This window comes from Pseudomyrmex gracilis, unplaced genomic scaffold (assembly GCF_002006095.1).
Source record: "Pseudomyrmex gracilis isolate BER0280 unplaced genomic scaffold, ASM200609v1 scaffold_163, whole genome shotgun sequence".
In the NCBI taxonomy this organism is placed as follows: domain Eukaryota; kingdom Metazoa; phylum Arthropoda; class Insecta; order Hymenoptera; family Formicidae; genus Pseudomyrmex; species Pseudomyrmex gracilis.
The window spans coordinates 14,071-31,237 of NW_018020747.1; the positions used below are offsets into that span (position 1 = coordinate 14,071).

Sequence of the window (17,167 nt, forward strand, 5' to 3'; positions counted from 1 at the left end):
TATATATATATAATGTAAAACTAAGTTAATCTGTACTGTAAAGAAACTGTTGCTGGAAGATGTGTAAATTATTCTTTTGACGTAAAAATATAATATTTTTAGAGAAATATGTTCTAAGAAAACCTTTATATACTTAGTAATCTTTTCATAATAATTATAATTCTTTGGATCTGATCTTTTGTAGAAAGTACTCATTTTTAAGTTAAATGTATATACAAACCCTGTCCTAGATTAATCCTCTCAAATATCTTTTGTTTAAAAAAAAAAAAATGGTTTAAATAAAAATAACTTGAAGGTTTGAAAGGAAACATACGAGTTTGAAGTGAATTATGGCAAACCTAAAACACTTTTATACTAAAAAAAGAAAGAAAGAAATATTTATAATAAAATCATCAAAAAACGATTGCAAGTAACGTAACTTGAGTACTAAAGTAATTTTTATTACTAAAGTAATTTTTGTTACGAAGTTTTACTTTCATTTCTTACTTATACTTACAGCTAATTTATTAGTTATGTTTTTGAAATAAAAGTGCATTTTTTACAATTTGTTTATGTTAACAGTTTTGCACGAACATGATACAAAGTTAAATATTTTTTATAAGTACATAAAAACTACAACAATGTTTGTACTTATAAGCATCATTTCATTGACATTTTACACATTTTACAATTTGTTCACAATTTTGTTTTCGGTTTTTTTAATTGTACCGAAAAAACTTATTCAAGCTTAAATTTCACTGTTTTATTGGCTACTATAATACTTCGTATCAAGATATGATACACACTTTGCGAAGACTCGTGGTTATTTCTTGTTTTGCGTTTTAGACGTAAACACTGATATTGAAAGATACGTGTGACCGTTTTAGTCGTTCTTTGTATTTCTTCGCGTAAAGTTCGTTATTTTCCTGCAGAACGAACGGTTGAAGTATCGATTCAGGAAAATTTTGTAACTTGTATTTGTATTGCTAATTACCATAAATATTAAATACCTAATACAATATATAGTGCGCTTAATGTTTTAAATTTAGTTAGATTCTATGCTCACTTAAGAAAAGATAAAATCATATATGTTTAATTTATCTTTATACAGTATGAGCTCGTATTTACTACAAAACCAAATTATTTATATCAATAAAGCAATATTCTGTAACAGTTACCGACTTTCGACTTCTTACGAACAATCATTCCGATAACAAAATAGCGACACAAGTAAACGAGTAAAAGTGAAACGACAAAGAGTGTATTAGCTACACAGGAAAACATTTCTATGACAACTCTTACGGAATACTCACCTCAGACAAATATAAATAAATAAATGTAAGCTAAAATAGTATAAGTAATTTACATTACTGACATTTTATGTATAGTGATGTAAGTAATACTTATTTAGATTTTATAAGTAATATTTTTTGTATGAGTTTTATACACGTAATATTAAGATGATTTTTCCTAGAAATTGTAACAAACTGTAACTACCACAAAACATTCTACATCGTCATAAAGTAAGTCTCACTCACGTCAAACACACATCTCATAAGTCACAGTCAGTATTGCGTGATTTTTGGTAATATTTCTTCTAAAAAAACATGGAACCATACACATCTGCTCAACAAAAAACTAGTGACAATAGGTTTACATGTGACGTAAGTACTGAAAAAAACTCGTAAGTACAACACATGTACACACCATTAAATATAATGTGTCGGTTAACTACCAGTAGTATAACAAATTACATTGACAAACTAAAATATTATTGTTACGATGATATTTCTTATTAGACATGCCACATAAGCTTTGCAACACAATTTGCACTACACCTTCATAAAATTAGTCATGCTTTCAACGTAAATTGTAACGTATGTGACTTAACTTTCTTAAAGATCGAAGAATTAGACTATCATATTAGACTTACGCATCCAGAATGTTGTTATTATACGTGTACCGTAAGTACTGAAAATTACAGTTATCGTAAAAACACTCTGTCCAAAATAATAAACACTGTATTATTTTTAATTTACAATAAAGCACTATAATCAAAACATGTTACCAGTAGATTTAGTATTGTTACGATGTTATTTTTTGTTCAGATATGCGACACCTACTTCACAACACGACCTGAACTACAAACCCATGCGATCAATCATATTGAAACAATTTTTCCTTGTAGATCCTGCGGTAATGCCTACTCGAATTATAACATTTTACAGAACCACATACGCGCCGTGCATAATCCCAGACAATTGTTTCACTGTAGGTACTGTGACAAACCCTACACGAACCGTCACTCTTTATCTATGCACGAACGCCTTATGCATAGAGACAAGCGCTTTTCATGTACGGTACGTAAGGAACGCTCTTATTAAAAAACCTAGTTGTTCATTTTGTTGTAAAATATAACGGTATACATCGGCAATGTTAACAGAACATGTTACGGGTAAAACAGTACTAAAACAACAATATTTTTTTTTAAGACATGCGATATAATATTTTCATCAAAGCTTGAGCTACGACGTCATCTAAAAACTTCTATCCATCGAAGAAGGTTTTGTCTCATGAAAGGAGACATTAATCCACCAGATAGATTATAAACGTATCACAATTCTTGTGGGCACAACAGCTACTTTGATTATTTCACGTAAGTACTGGAGACACTTTTAGTATAAAAAAATCATCTGTTTAAAATATTTCTAAATATACTACGTCAAGTCACAATGATCACAACATGTCAAAAGTGTACAATATTACTTATTACAGCATTAGTTTTTAAGATATCTGGCGAGTTCATCGCCAGCACTATTTGACCGACAAATTTATAGAGAAAATGACTCAAGTGTGAGACCAGACAATTGTTATAAATGTCACCAATTAATTACGACTGAGGATGGAGAAAATGTGCACTCGTTCTCTAACACAGTTAACAGTAAAAAGTAAAATACAAGACTATTATTTTGTAAGTATTGCACAAGCACGTTTTCTACAAAAAACTAGTTTTAGTATATTAACAAATTATATCGATCTATGTCTAGCGATATAAACTGTAAAAAATTAACACATATGTAAGCGGTAAAATAGTAATGTTACGCTAGTTCTTTTAAGTACTGTCTCTAAAACTTCTATGCTGAAAAAAATTAATATTTTTCATGAAAAAGAATATGTATCAAAGTATCTGTGTTCAAAACTGAAACTTTCTTAGCGTACTGAATGTCATAAAGTATTTACAACCGAAACTAATGTAAAGGTGCACAAAACCTGTAGATAGAAAAAACGCTTTTTTTTGTAATGTAAGTAAGGAACACGCATGTTGTTTCATATCATTACTTTTATACAATACATATAATACATTCATATTGGTCTTGCCTCAAATCATTTAGTTAAAACAGTAAGACATTCATATAAGTCATACTATATCAAATTATCGGTCTATAAGTCACACTATATCAAAGTATACAAAAAAATTAGTTTCGCTATTGCAAGGCTAGCGAAAAAACTTTTGAGTTTACTGTTTTTATATTAAGTGAAATTTCGACATGTCCAATATGAAACTTTTACTTAGAACATAAGTATGAAAATAAGAAAATTTATTCTAAGGAAAACTATATATCCGCACGTATTTCGTAAATTATAGAATATTCCCATACTTACTTAGACATACTAGTATCACACATTTCATTAAAAGTTTAGTCAAATACGCATTTTTTATACTGTTTAATATTAAATATAAGAAAAATTCACGCTTTAGACGTTTTGCAATTATTGAATAACATATTAACATATTAACATACATAAACGACAAAAGTTTTATATATTAGCATACATATATTTTATCTTTTTCGCACGAAGAGAGTATACAAGTGCTTTCGAACATCGGACATTCACTTGCAAAAAACGTATATAGTTATACTTCTTATATGCATGTTATTTCACACGTTTAATAGGAAACACATTGGTGCCACAAAAGCATTTACGTATGTTAGCGACGCGTTTCGTTTTCAGTGATCACGATTTATCACAAACGCGCTGATGTGCAAAAGAGGTATCATATTTATGTAATATATTGTCGTTTAATATGATTAAACATGTTAAATGAAATACTTGCGATTGTACAAAAAATTGTACTCTATATCAATGTATAATAAAGTCTACAAGTAAAGTATCTTGTCACATATTACACTAATATCGTAAGGAGACTTGTTGTTCTTTCCAATTTGATGAGTTTGACGTTGTATTTTATCAGGCAATAATATATACTGGTGTTCAGTTTGTAAATGAAGTATTAAAATGTTTGATATATGTAAAGAAAACACATTTTTGTATATGTTTTATGACACAAAGTTTTTATTCTAAAAATTTGCGCATTTTATATGTAATGTACTCGAAACACTTTTCTGTAACAAATAGAATCGGAAAAAAATGCAAGTATAAAACAACAAAACTATATGGTTTTTTTAATGTATAAATTATGTTCTCCAATTACACGACTACTACTTCGTTAGGAGTAAATACTAAAATTTGCAATTAATATTTGTAATTTTTTTTACATATCTGGTTGAGTGCAAATAAAGTAACTTGAGTTACTAAAATAACTTTTGTTACGAAGCAGTTTTACTTTCAAGTTTCTTACTCGTACTTACAACTAGTTTATTAGTTATGTTTAAAACAAAAGTGAATTCTCTATAATGATTGTATGTCAACAAATTTGTCCGCACGTGATAAAAAGTTACGTATTTTTCATAATTAAATAAACAGTACAACAATTTTTGTACATATAAGCATCATTTACTTCACATAAACATTTTACAATTTATTTACATTTTCGTTTTCGGTTGTTTTAATCGTACCAGACGAAAATTATTCCAGTTTGCACGTTACTGTGTTATCGGTTACTGTAATAATTCATATCAAAATATAATACACACCTTGCGAAGACTCGTGTTTATTTCTTGGTTTGCGTTTTAAACATGAGCAGTGATATTGAAAACTACGTGTAACCTTTTAGTCGTTCTTTGTATTTCTCCGCGTAAAGTTCGTTACTTTCTTGCAGAACGAGCGATTGAAATATTGATTCAGGTGAGAATTTTGTAACTTTTACTTGTATTGCTAATTACCATAAATATTAAATACCTACGTAGTGCGCTTAATGTTTTAAATTTTTAGTTAATGTTTATGCTCATAGAAAAGATAAAGACATGTATGTTTAACTGATCTTTATACACTATATAAAATCGTATTTACTACAAAACCAAATTATTTATCTCAATAAAGCAATACTCTGTAACAATTTTCGATTTGTGAATTCTTACGAACAATCATTCGGATAAAAAAATAACGACACAAGTAAACGAGTAAGACAAAGAGTGTATTAGCTACACAGGATAGATCACATTTCAATGACAACTCTTACGGAGCATTCACCTCAGACAAATATAAATATATAAATGTAAGCTAAAATAGTATAATAAATTTACGTTACTCATACTTTATGTAATACTTATTTAATTAATACTTATTTAGATTTTATAATTATTTTTGTATGATTTATATATTATTTTGTATGATCAATTATATTATTTTGTGTATGATTTTCATATAAGTAGTAGTAAGATATTTATTCCGAGAAGTTTAAACAAATTGTGACTATACCACGAGATGCTCTTCATCGTTATGAAATAAGTCAATCACGTCAAACATACATCTCACAAGTCATTGTCAGTATTGCGTGATTTCTGTTAATACTTTTTCTAAAAACATCTGGCACCATCATGGCACCATCTTCTCAACAAGTAGCTACTGTCAATAGTTTTACATGTGACGTAAGTAATGAAGAAAACTCGTAAGTACAACACAGGTTGAACCTATTAAGTATAGTTTGTCGGTCTACTATCAGTGTAGTAACAAAATACATTAACAGACTAAAATAATATTGTTATAATGATATTTCTTATTAGACATGCAACACAAAATTTGCAACAGAATTTGCACTACATATTCATAAAAATACTCATTTTTACAACATACCTTGTAAAATATGTAACATTATTTTCACAACCACCGAAAATTTAGACAATCATATTAGAAATATGCATCCAGAATGTCGTAATTATTATGAGTGTATCGTAAGTACTGAAAATTACAGTTATCTTAAAAATACTCGGTCCAAAATAATAAACACTACACTATTTTAAATTTGCGATAAAGCACTATAATCAAAACATGTTAACAGTAAATTTAGTATTGTTACGATGTTATTTTTTGTTCAGATTTGCGCCGAAAAATTTACAACACGATCTGAACTACAAACCCATGCAATTAATCATAGTGGAACAATTTTTGAATGTAAATACTGTGACAAAATTTACTTGACATTTTCTTCTAAACGGAGCCACGAACGTAGTACGCATGAAGAAAGCAACTTTACATGTTCGGTACGTGATGAACACGCCTTTATTAAGAAAATCATTTGTTCATTTTGTTGTACAATATAAAGCGAGTTCTGGCGATCGTATGATACATATACCAAAGTGGACTAAACTATAGTTTGTATATATACTAACTATACTTATACCAAATGATCGCCAAAAATCGTCTATAACGGTATACATCAGCAGTGTTAACAGACCATGTTAAGGATAAAACATTACTATAACAACAGTATTTTTTTAAGATATGCATGGTTCCATTTCCAACGAATTCTGAGCTACACCGTCATCTAACAGCTCATTGATATCAGTACTTTAATTCGTTTATTGAAAGTATCGATTTATTCAACAGTGATTAGAACATGTCAATAGTGTAAAATATTACCGTTACAATATTGGTGTTTTTAAGATCGCAGCACTATCTGACCAACAAAATCGTAGAGAAATTGATTCAAATGTAAAACCATACAACTGTTATAAATTTCACCAATTAATTACGACTGAGGATGAAGTAAATGTGCATTCGTCCTCTACACAGTTTACAGTAAAAAGTAATATACAAGACTATTGTTTCGTAAGTAGTGCACAAGCATGTTTTCTACAAAAAACTTGTTTTACTTTATTAACAAATATATTATATCGATCTATGTCTAGCGATATAACCTGTAAAAAAATTACACATATAAGCGATACAATACCAATATTACGCTAGTATTTTCAAGTAACAACTAACTTACTTGCTATTCTAGCAAATTTTTATTTTCCGTGTAGCATCATAAAAAAAAACGGTATTAAATACATGCAGCATAGAGAGAATAAGATATTTGTTTCAAACTCTGCTTTTTTATAGCTTCGAATTCAAAAAGGATGTAATTTGAAATGAAAAAAAGAACAACAAAAACTACTTTTTACTGTATATTTTAAATGTACACTAAATGTGAACACTGTTTTTATATTATATGTGGGATTCAGACACGTCTAATATAAAGATATTTCTTTTAACAAGACTATGGTAAAATTATTTTAAAAAAAGGTAGCTACTTGTACAATATCAATAGTATTAAGTGCAAAAAATTCACTTTGTACTCGTCTCGCAGATAGTGATTAACAGATTAATCGACAATAGTTTTATATGTTAGTATAGGTATTTGCACTTTTTTTGCAACACAAGAATGTATACATGCGCTTTCGAAACATTCAAATGCGAAAAACGTATGTTTAAACTTATATTGTGTCTGTTAATTCACACGTTTAATCAATAGTAAACGCAATGGTGCGTGTGCCAGCAACGCGTTCCATCTCCAGGTATCACCATTTTATCACAAGTGCGCCAATATGCGAAAGAGTTATCATATATATGTAATATACTACCGTTTATTATGATTAAGCAAGATAATTCAAGTATTTGCGATTGTAAAAAATAATGTCTTCTTTATATCAATGTATAATAACATACGCAAGTAATGTATCACTTGTCGAATAGTCCACTAATAGCGTAATAAGACATGTTGTTTCTTCCTATTTGATAAGATTGACTATGGTATTACGTTTCAGAAAATATCTGTATACAGTTGTTCAGCTTCTAATTAAAGTATTGATATGTTTGATATTTTAATGAAAAAAAATATTTACGTATATTGTACACGACACAAATGTTTTTAGCATAAAAATTTGCATATTTTATATGTAATGTTTACGCTTTTACTTTTTGTAACGAATATATTCGGAAATAATGCGAATATGATACGACGAAACTGTACATTCATTTAAATGTATAGGTCAATTAGTCCGACGAAACTGTACATTCATTTAAATGTATAGATCAATTAGTCCGTTTACACAAGATTTCTGATTTATTACAACCAGATGTATGATAAAAAAAGCAATTAATATCTGCACTGTTTATGTATTTAGCGAAATATATAATTTCTTATTTATACTTACATCTAATTTACTGTTTATGTTTTTGGAGCGAAAAATCTACAACTTTTTTGTCAACATTTGTGTACGAACGTGATGTAAAATCAAATATTTTTCAAAACTGCATAAAATTTATTGTTAAATTATTGTTTAGGAACGTTTTATTATCACCTAATAAGTCCGCGTAACGAGAGCAATCAATCGATTTTTACATGCGAAATTGGCTGCGAGTGATCAGTCGGTTTTTACAACGAAAGTGGCTGCGAGATGCTTTCGACCGACGAAAATAAATTTAATTGAGTAGAAAAATCTTTTTCTTTACTTGCGCTAGTAATGAATGGCTACTAAATGCGAGTTCGTCAACTCCGTGAACGATCTCGATGTGACCAAACGAGTCGTGGAGAGCGCGGAGAATCGTGCGCGACTACAAATCAAGACGAAAGCATCGAAACTGTCGCGCGGAGGTAATCGACAATACGCACAAGCTCTACACGATCAAGCGGACGAGCTATGTCAACGGTATAACGTGATCAATATCCTACGTTAATGATATTAAGTGCGAGAACGGGATTAATCTCACGTCCCGTTTCATATTTCATGACTTTTGATTACCTCTACTAATTTGACGCGAACGTGGCACTAGTCTCGCGGGTCTCTATATCGGATAATTTCGAGATGGATCCTGTCATTTTCGGTTGTACATCAAAAGCACATTAACTCCTCACATCTGTCATCTTTTTTATTTTTTTTTTAATACGTAGAACTTGACCCGGCTATTTTCTTAGTAATTGAATTGTTCATCTTTTGTACACAATTTTCGCCTCTCTGTTCAAAAATTACATTCGCAATCGAGTCGCGAATGTGTGTGTATGTGTGTGTAACAATGAGGAAGGAAAGCTATTGTGCCGCTTCGACGTTCTGTAATTTTCACTTGGAAATTGGACATGTGGATATATGTGCAGAAGAGATCACAATGTATTCCTATTAGCTCAGTTACGTCAAAAGTGTCGATATTTTGTTCGTATACAGATTGATCGACATACATAAGCGATGAAAACGATTCAGCCCACGAAAGAGGCTGAAAAAATATTTTGTTTCAAACGGTACAACGCACATTGTTAACGGATTGATAATTGGTGTAATTGATTGAGCGATAGTTTTTAGTTGAAATTGTAATTGTTTCTCGCATGCATATATGATATATATGATATATATATATATATATATATATATATATATATATATATGTATGTATATATGTATACATATAATACACACACACACACACACACACACATGTATATATGTGTATAGCGATATTCTCTCTTTGTATATTTTATTTTTATTTTTAACTGCGCAGACTTTTTGATCGAATATTTTAAACTTGTTAAAACGCCGGGCATAACTTTAGCCCGCATCAAATAGTTTGTTGAATTTAAAACTCGCTCGGCAATAATCTATCATTATTGTCGCTCAAGTGCAAGCAGTTTTGGTGCCGCTCCGAGAAGAAATGGGTCATGGGTAATATCGGAAATGTTGCCAATACGTCGTCGTTTCTCTGTGAAAGAACATTCGAACTGAGAATATCGCTTTGCAAACGGCCGGTGTTTAGTTTTTGCGGGAAGCCATGAGCGTTTTAATTCCACAAATAGATCTTCCTCGCGAACGAGAGAAGAAGGTTCGCAAACAACCCGCGGGTTAATTCCAGTATTAATGAGCAGACGGGATTATCTCTGTGACAAAATATTTATTTACTCTTTTACAAGTTTCAACATTCGCTCTTTGTGAAATTACAAATAATTATTAAGCACATTTGTTAAAATATTGAAAGAGAGAGTTACATGCAATTTTCATATCTTTATTTTTAACGTGTTTATATAGCGAGGCAATAATAATTAAACATCTGCTTTGATGAAACAACATTTATTGATGACATAATAAATGTTTAATGAATTTTCAAAAGATAAAATATTTTATCGATCTACTTGCACAAAGGATAAAAGCAATATAAATGATAGCCGCCTTATCAATTATACGTATGAAATGATGAAAATATAAACAGAGAGAGAAAAATTCTCAATTTTCCCGTGTAACATAAATCACGTACAGCGGCGAGTACGAGTCGGCACTGGTGCTGTATCATCGCGCGGCTACCGTGTGTCCGTATGTCAGCAGTCACAGCGTGGCGGCACGACGCACCGCGGCCATGATAAGCTCGTGGAATAATCAGGAGAAAAGCTCGGCGCGGTTTTCGACGAGGGATAAAACGATCATGAGAATGACTTCGTGTCCGAACAGCGCGGTGCTCCAACCGCGTGAAGTTCCAAAGTCGTCTGATAATCCGTCGATTATCCCCGATGTTATGAAGTATGTATCCACACACACACACACACAAAAGTAAACGTCCACGTGCAATTTACTTATATTCTGGTCTGACTTTACTTACATCTCTTGGCTGGTATTAAACTTAGTTTTTTAAAATTTACTGACCTTAACTCTTTAAGACCCTTTAACCTTTTCATCACCAATTTAAAAAAAAAAAAACCCATAGTTATTTTTCATGTTCTTTTTCTTAATATTTCTCTCTTGAAGAGATTACATTAAGATATATAACACTATAAAAACATTAAGATTAAGATTGAAGTTTGCGAAATTGGGAAAAAAGAAATCAGCTTTTCCCAATTTAAGTGAACGATGAGGTTACGTATTATATAAAGTAGTTCATATCAAGAAGCCTCTTATCTTCAACGATTTGAATCTCGGGATTTATGAGGCGTTCCGACATTTTGTGGTCAAAGGATGTTTTTCTTTCACTTTAGATATATCGATATACGCAAAAGGACTTCACATACGTCTTCCGCGCCGTTTGGATCTCTGTCCGCTCAACTGACTCGATCCAGAACGTTATTGAAGTACGTCAATAATCGCGCCGACGAGATGCTGAAGAATTTGAGAACGAATTTCAACGCCGGCAAGATGAGAACTTCGCTTAAACTTGTCGAGGATCTGCTGACATTATCGTCCGCATTGGAAGATCCACATCGGCACAGAATACTGGCGTATCAATATCTGTGTTTGATCCACACGGCCTTAGGGCGACACGATCGAGCGTGCAGCGATCTCGCCGGGTTAATGCGCCTGTCGTGCAGCAGTAACAATCCCGTTCTTCTGACACAGGCACTCATGATCATGGGAAAGGTGCACCTGAGCTTTGATCACCTGGAAGCGGCCGCGCGCGCTTGGGAGAACATGTCGGTTTACGTCGACCATCCGTTGCCGCGAGCCTGGCTGCACCATGAGATTGGACGCTGCTATTTGGAAATGGGGAAGCACGCGAAGGCACTGCGCAAGACGACACAGTGCCGGGAATGCGCGGAAGAGGCGAACTCGAAGAAGTGGATCTTCCACGCCGATCTGCTGCGAGCGCAATGCCTGGCAATGCTGGGTCGTTTCGCCGGTGATGACTCTATTTCTCAAAACCCGTCGCTCTGAGCTCATTCCCTAAAAAGCGTTCTATTCATCTTCGTGACCGAATTTGTTGATCGAGACGACTTTTTCGCACAGACAAACCTCGTAGACTCACGACTGTGTCACATATCACGTTTTTCCTGGACAAACGCGAATTTTCCGACAAAACTTCGGATTTCGGGGTTGTCGGAATTTTTTTAAGAAACATCGTAGTCTCGTAGTTCGCGCGCCACAGAGATTTAATTATTTAACGAGGATTGTTTGATAAGTTTCGGACGTAAATAAGAAAACATTTCCTGCACTAATTTTGATTTATTTCTCAACGTTAATTTCCATACACTTTGTGTATCTAACAATGTTCTAAGACCATTATTTCAGTTTGGTAGAACAATCGTCGAAATTCTCAAAATTAACATTTACAACATTAATTACCTCAGTCAAAAATCTCTTTTTGAACAGAAAAAAAATCGCACAAGGCTAAATTATTTTTTTATTTCGGTAAAAATTAAACCTTTTAACAAAAATATTTTATCACTGCACGAATTTTTAATTTTTTCCATTGTTTTTTTTTTTTTAGACAAGTACCAAATAACATGTCGACTTTAAACTTAAATCAATAAAAAATAAGAACGTCAAACATTACTAAAATATTGAACTTTTTTTGCGCTATTTCTATTCTGAGACTCGAAACTTTTCGAACAGCTTGCAAAATATTATTTCTCATACTTTTTTTTGTTTTGGCGAGTTTGCCTACGCTTTTTATCTAAATCGCAACTAAAGAGGATAAGAGCGAGAATGTCTAGTTGCAACAGAAATGTGTTGCGCGGTTGGACTGGTAGAAAGAAAAAGAAGAAGCAGAGAAGAGTGTGCAGCGTAGCGAAAAATATAACACTTTTCTCTAATGTATGCGCTGACGGTTTTATCACCAGTGATTTTTGTTTCTTTGTGTTTGCGGAAAAAAGGTGAAAATGTAGAGCACCGTGGAATATATTTGTAGATATCTGAAATACGACTTTCATAGGAGGTGAGGATATATAGAGTAGCTGTGATCTTTTTTTTTTTTTATAGTCTCAGGGAATAAAGAACTTGGAAATGGACTTGAGAAATAGACTTGAAGAGAAATTCGTAAACGAAATATCGAATTTTATGGATAACGAAATTTAGTTTTTATTTTTCGACAAAATGAAATGGAAAAAAACGCGATGTGTGACTTTTTCTTAAAAATTGACATTTCGATGTTAAATTCTGGAATCTCCGAGAAGTTGTAGCGGATATATTCCGAAAGTGTGTGTACACAATTCGATATCGCACTTTTCTAAAGATCGCTTGGTAATTCGATAAGCGACAGTCGCGCGTTCGTGCAAACCTTGCGCGGGGGGACCCTTCGGGGTAAAATTATATGAGAAAAGAGAGAGCTTCGGTGCATGACCGTGCCTAAAATGAGTTTCGCTTCAACGCAGAGGCGCGCGAAGAGCTGCGAGTCGCCGCGAAGATCAGCGAGGAGGAGGGCGACACCCCGATGCTGTCTTACATCCGAGATCTAATCGAGCAACTGAATCGTGCTCTGCGCGAAGTCACGTTCGTCGAGGATCGATGTTTGAAGGGTGTTCCACAAAGGTTATCGCCGCGAAACGAGGAGCTGTTTGAGGGAAACGAAGCGATAACAACTTTGGGAATTAGGAAAACGACGCGCGGCAAGGGCGACGACTATACGCAGGATGTCATCCCCGATCAACGCGAAATAGGTATTACATTCGCAGATTTATCTCGCCGGAGCTTTTGATTTATAAGGGTTTCATATTTGCCCTTTTCCCCGAAACCCCGTGTGGAAAAAGCGCGCGCCGTAAAAGCAATCTGCGAATGGATCCGCGAACGTCCATTTATATTACCCACATATTTTTCTTGAAATGAATTTTTCGAGAAAAATATGTTTAATTGATCAAAACGTAAAAACATTCGAACGTGAACAAATTGTACTTAAAAAAATTCTCCGTTGTTTTTTACAAGATTTATAAATATTCTCTTGTTCCTTTTCGTTAAACACGATATTAGTAAATTGATATTTCAACATTTTGTTTTTGCATGATTTTTGTTTCGAATTCAAATTAAAAAGAAACGCGAAGCTTCAGTCACTAATATTGACCTAGATGAAGAATCAAGTTCGTTGGAAAGCGCGAGGTCCTTCAGAAGCAAGATGACAAATCTGACGTACGTGATCGAATCTCACACGGATGTTTCTCCTGACAAAGGCAAACCTGCTGAAACGAGAAACGACGAGGAGGCGGAAGTTTTGCCGCGCGAGTCGCATATGACGTTCAAAACGTGTTACAAAGACTCGAGACACGTCATCATTGACGAAGAGAGAACATCGTCCTTTCTAAAACAACCAATCGAAGTGTGCTCGAGTAACATCGAGATGAGCGGAGGACGAGCTGAGCGCGAGACATTCAGGATCTCCAAGTCCTGCGAGGATGGATGGCACCGCGATGACTTTGACACCGCTATTGACAAAACGCGATACGACGTCGTTGCTCGGGACCGACATAAACGATCGTTATATCCTGAAACGCGCAAACAGGGCGACGAAGAGTAGTTCTTCTTCGTATAAGCGAAGCGCTTTTTCGAGATTCGAAAGTACGTGCTCGAAGTACACGTACGTGCCGTAAAACGCGAGAGAAACTCTCGCTCAAAACCAAGGGCATCAGAATTTTATGTTCAGCTGAGGAAAAATAGAAAGATGCGAAGAATAAAAATCGTACGTGTAACAAAAACTTTATCGCGTGTGCGAACACACACAACAATGTTTTCTTTCGCTCAATGTAAACGCGCACGAGATTATGCGCGAAGATTATGAAACGAAAAATAATTGCGATAATATAAAGCGAAGAGCAGAGCAAAAACACAATTTGCGATTCGCGCGTCGGTAAATCACGACGACGCTGAATCCACTTTTTTTTTTTTTGTCTCATTTTCACGGACCGTGTCTGATTGCACGGCGTTCGCATCCTGGCGCGCGCATCAGATCAACGCTTTTATTTGCTCGTTCGCGGCGTATCGCGCGTGCGTAATTGCGCATCGGCGAGTGCGTGGAATAAAAGCCGCCGGATGAGCGTTGTCGTTAATGAACACTTGCGATCGTAATTAGCACTTTTTTTTTTTTTCTGATTCCGCGCGCGTTCTCGAAAACGCTTGCGGCAAGTTGACATTTAGAAATTGTCGGTACATCAAATAACGTTTGATTTGCTCGTGCAGCGCGAGCGAATTTGATATATATAACATCGCAAATCTATTTACTTGATGATATATTACAAATGTCATGACATTATTCACGGTGTTGTAACATTTAAAAAGGATAATTTCTTTTTTTTTTAATTAAAAAAGATATTTTTTAATATAAAGTTTTGTTGTAGATTTTATTAAAATTATATTTTATAAAAATTATATTTTGAGATACGCGACACAGTTTTGAATTACGTCGTACGATGCTGACATTTGATAGGAACTCGTTTTGCATAAAAATCGACGCGCACATCCAAACAAACAAACCAACACGTGTCACGTAAATAACCGAATGAGTTTTATTTAAAAACGTTTTATCGCTGTTTTACCGAATGTATACCTCGCCAAAATTCAATCGAATTTGATGATTCAAAGAGTGAAGCGGCACGGAAAGTATCAGCCTCGAAGGGTAATCCACGCGTGTGGGCGTGACAGCTTGCTTGATGCGGCACATGTAAAATATGAAAGAACGGCAGAAAAATACAGCAGAGATGAAGAGCGCGGGAGAGAAGGGAGAGGAGAGAAAGGCAAAAGGGGTAAACGCGAGGGTTCACAAAGCTACCTGTTGAGCTACCTACGTGGTTCTCGGCAGTTCTCTTTGTCGAGCTGCCAAGATGGCGACAAAAATAAGTCGCGACACGCGAGAATTTACTACGTACAAAATCACGATCGCGGCCTCGATCATGCGGCTTCGAAATTGCAGGAGAAAATGCAAATTTTTAAAACGCCGAGCGAATTATTTTCAAGATGATCAGTTTGAAACTTTGTTACACGTGTATGATATTTTATATGTAATTTTCATGAAAAAATATTCCATTGGCGACAAAAATATTATTAAGCTAACAGCTTAAAAAAAATGAGAAAACATATATTAAAAAATTAAGTAAAATATATTTAAAATATATTTAAAAATAATATAATAAAAATAAATATAATAAAATATATATTTAAAGTATATTAAATAATTCACAGAATCGAGAAAAATTCTAGGAAATCTTGGAAAAAAACCAAAACACATTAAATTGTACATTGCAAAAGACACGTTAATTATATCTACAAGAGAAAAAAAAGAAAAATCTGCCTCAGAAAATGTCGTCGTAAAAACGAGGATTTTAGAACACTTTGTGTGTTTCTCGCTGATGCGAAAAGCTATGTTTCTGAGTTGCTCGAAAAACGTGGAAAAAAAAAGCGAGGACAATAGTCTCTATCTGGTCATCTGCGGACAAAAAATCCGATCGTTGTTGTTCACCTTGTATGCGCGCAGTGAAAATATTATAACAACGTCTCGGTTTCCACATTTATTTATTTATATTTTTTGAGTAGATTTCTGCAAAAAGGAAAAACGCGCTTGTGCTTCACTTTTTTCTTACAATTATATATATGTATATACGTATATATATTCGAAGTTGAAGCACTGTGCACGCTTCATCTGCAAGTAACAAGTTCCAGCAAATACTGTGGCACCGTTGCGCGAGCAAAAAGAAACGTTTTAATATCGGCGAGAGTAAACTTGGCGGTTACGTGTCAGAACGACGATGACGGAAGATGTTTACCTGTCGAGCGCGCTTCGCGAGAGAAGCACGAAGCGAACGTTTCGCGGTAATAAAAACAAAAAAAAATTATTCATACGAAAGGTGGAAGCACGATCCCATGTATTTTTACTACTTCGCAATAAATGCTTTTTTACTTGTGGCTTTCTCTCACGACGCGTTTCTCTCTCTTGTTCACAGACCTGCGGCATAAAATCAAATGAACGGTCATCAAAGTTTCCTTGCAAACGCGCGCACATGTAACGAGAACGTATCGACCGAAAACCGTCAAGTTTCGCTTAAAGCAACCTCATTCGGGGATGTCAGCGAATTAGCCAACAACTTTCCCCAAAAGGGTTTCTATACTTTCCATTTACCTCGCGCGCTAATCCAGGATGTGCAAAAAGCCTTATTAACCTTTACCATGTTTTATTTTGAGTCCGAACAGTCCGAGTGTGGTCTAAACTGACCGATGTTTCTCTCTCTCTCGACTGCGTCGAGTTTAATCAACTGATTTTTCTTTTCACTTTATCACAACAAGGGGTTGTTTCGCGA

General features: G+C 33.9%; 2 protein-coding genes and 2 long non-coding RNA genes across 6 annotated transcripts in view; 3 read left to right on the forward strand and 1 right to left on the reverse strand.

Moving 5' to 3' along the window:
* Positions 1 to 17,167, reverse strand: part of LOC109857542 — a 75,455-nt gene that overhangs the window by 8,517 nt on the left and 49,771 nt on the right. The window lies entirely within an intron of this gene.
* On the forward strand, positions 2,128 to 2,874 carry LOC109857544. The gene is made up of 3 exons (XR_002250510.1): positions 2,128 to 2,339; positions 2,472 to 2,635; positions 2,755 to 2,874. It is a non-coding gene; the product is annotated as an uncharacterized LOC109857544 (long non-coding RNA).
* Positions 5,653 to 6,938, forward strand: LOC109857543. Its single transcript, XR_002250509.1, has 4 exons — positions 5,653 to 5,810; positions 5,946 to 6,113; positions 6,258 to 6,422; positions 6,662 to 6,938. It is a non-coding gene; the product is annotated as an uncharacterized LOC109857543 (long non-coding RNA).
* Positions 8,604 to 15,146, forward strand: LOC109857541. Of its 2 annotated transcripts, none has more exons than XM_020433942.1 (5): positions 8,604 to 8,855; positions 10,446 to 10,703; positions 11,156 to 11,793; positions 13,265 to 13,549; positions 13,952 to 15,146. In XM_020433942.1, exons 1-5 carry the CDS (start codon positions 8,674 to 8,676, stop codon positions 14,395 to 14,397), a joined length of 1,809 nt encoding a protein of 602 aa, XP_020289531.1. In that variant the 5' UTR covers positions 8,604 to 8,673; the 3' UTR covers positions 14,398 to 15,146. The 2 variants fall into 2 exon arrangements, with proteins under 2 accessions (XP_020289531.1, XP_020289532.1); XM_020433943.1 differs by having other exon boundaries at positions 10,512 to 10,703.

Coding starts and splice junctions, on each gene's coding strand:
- LOC109857541 (XM_020433942.1), top strand. CDS start 8,674: ATGGCTACTAAATGCGAGTTCGTCAACTCCGTGAACGATCTCGATGTG. Junction 8,856..10,445: donor GCGGACGAGCTATGTCAACG/GTATAACGTGAT, acceptor AATCACGTACAG/CGGCGAGTACGAGTCGGCAC. Junction 13,550..13,951: donor CCCCGATCAACGCGAAATAG/GTATTACATTCG, acceptor ATATTGACCTAG/ATGAAGAATCAAGTTCGTTG.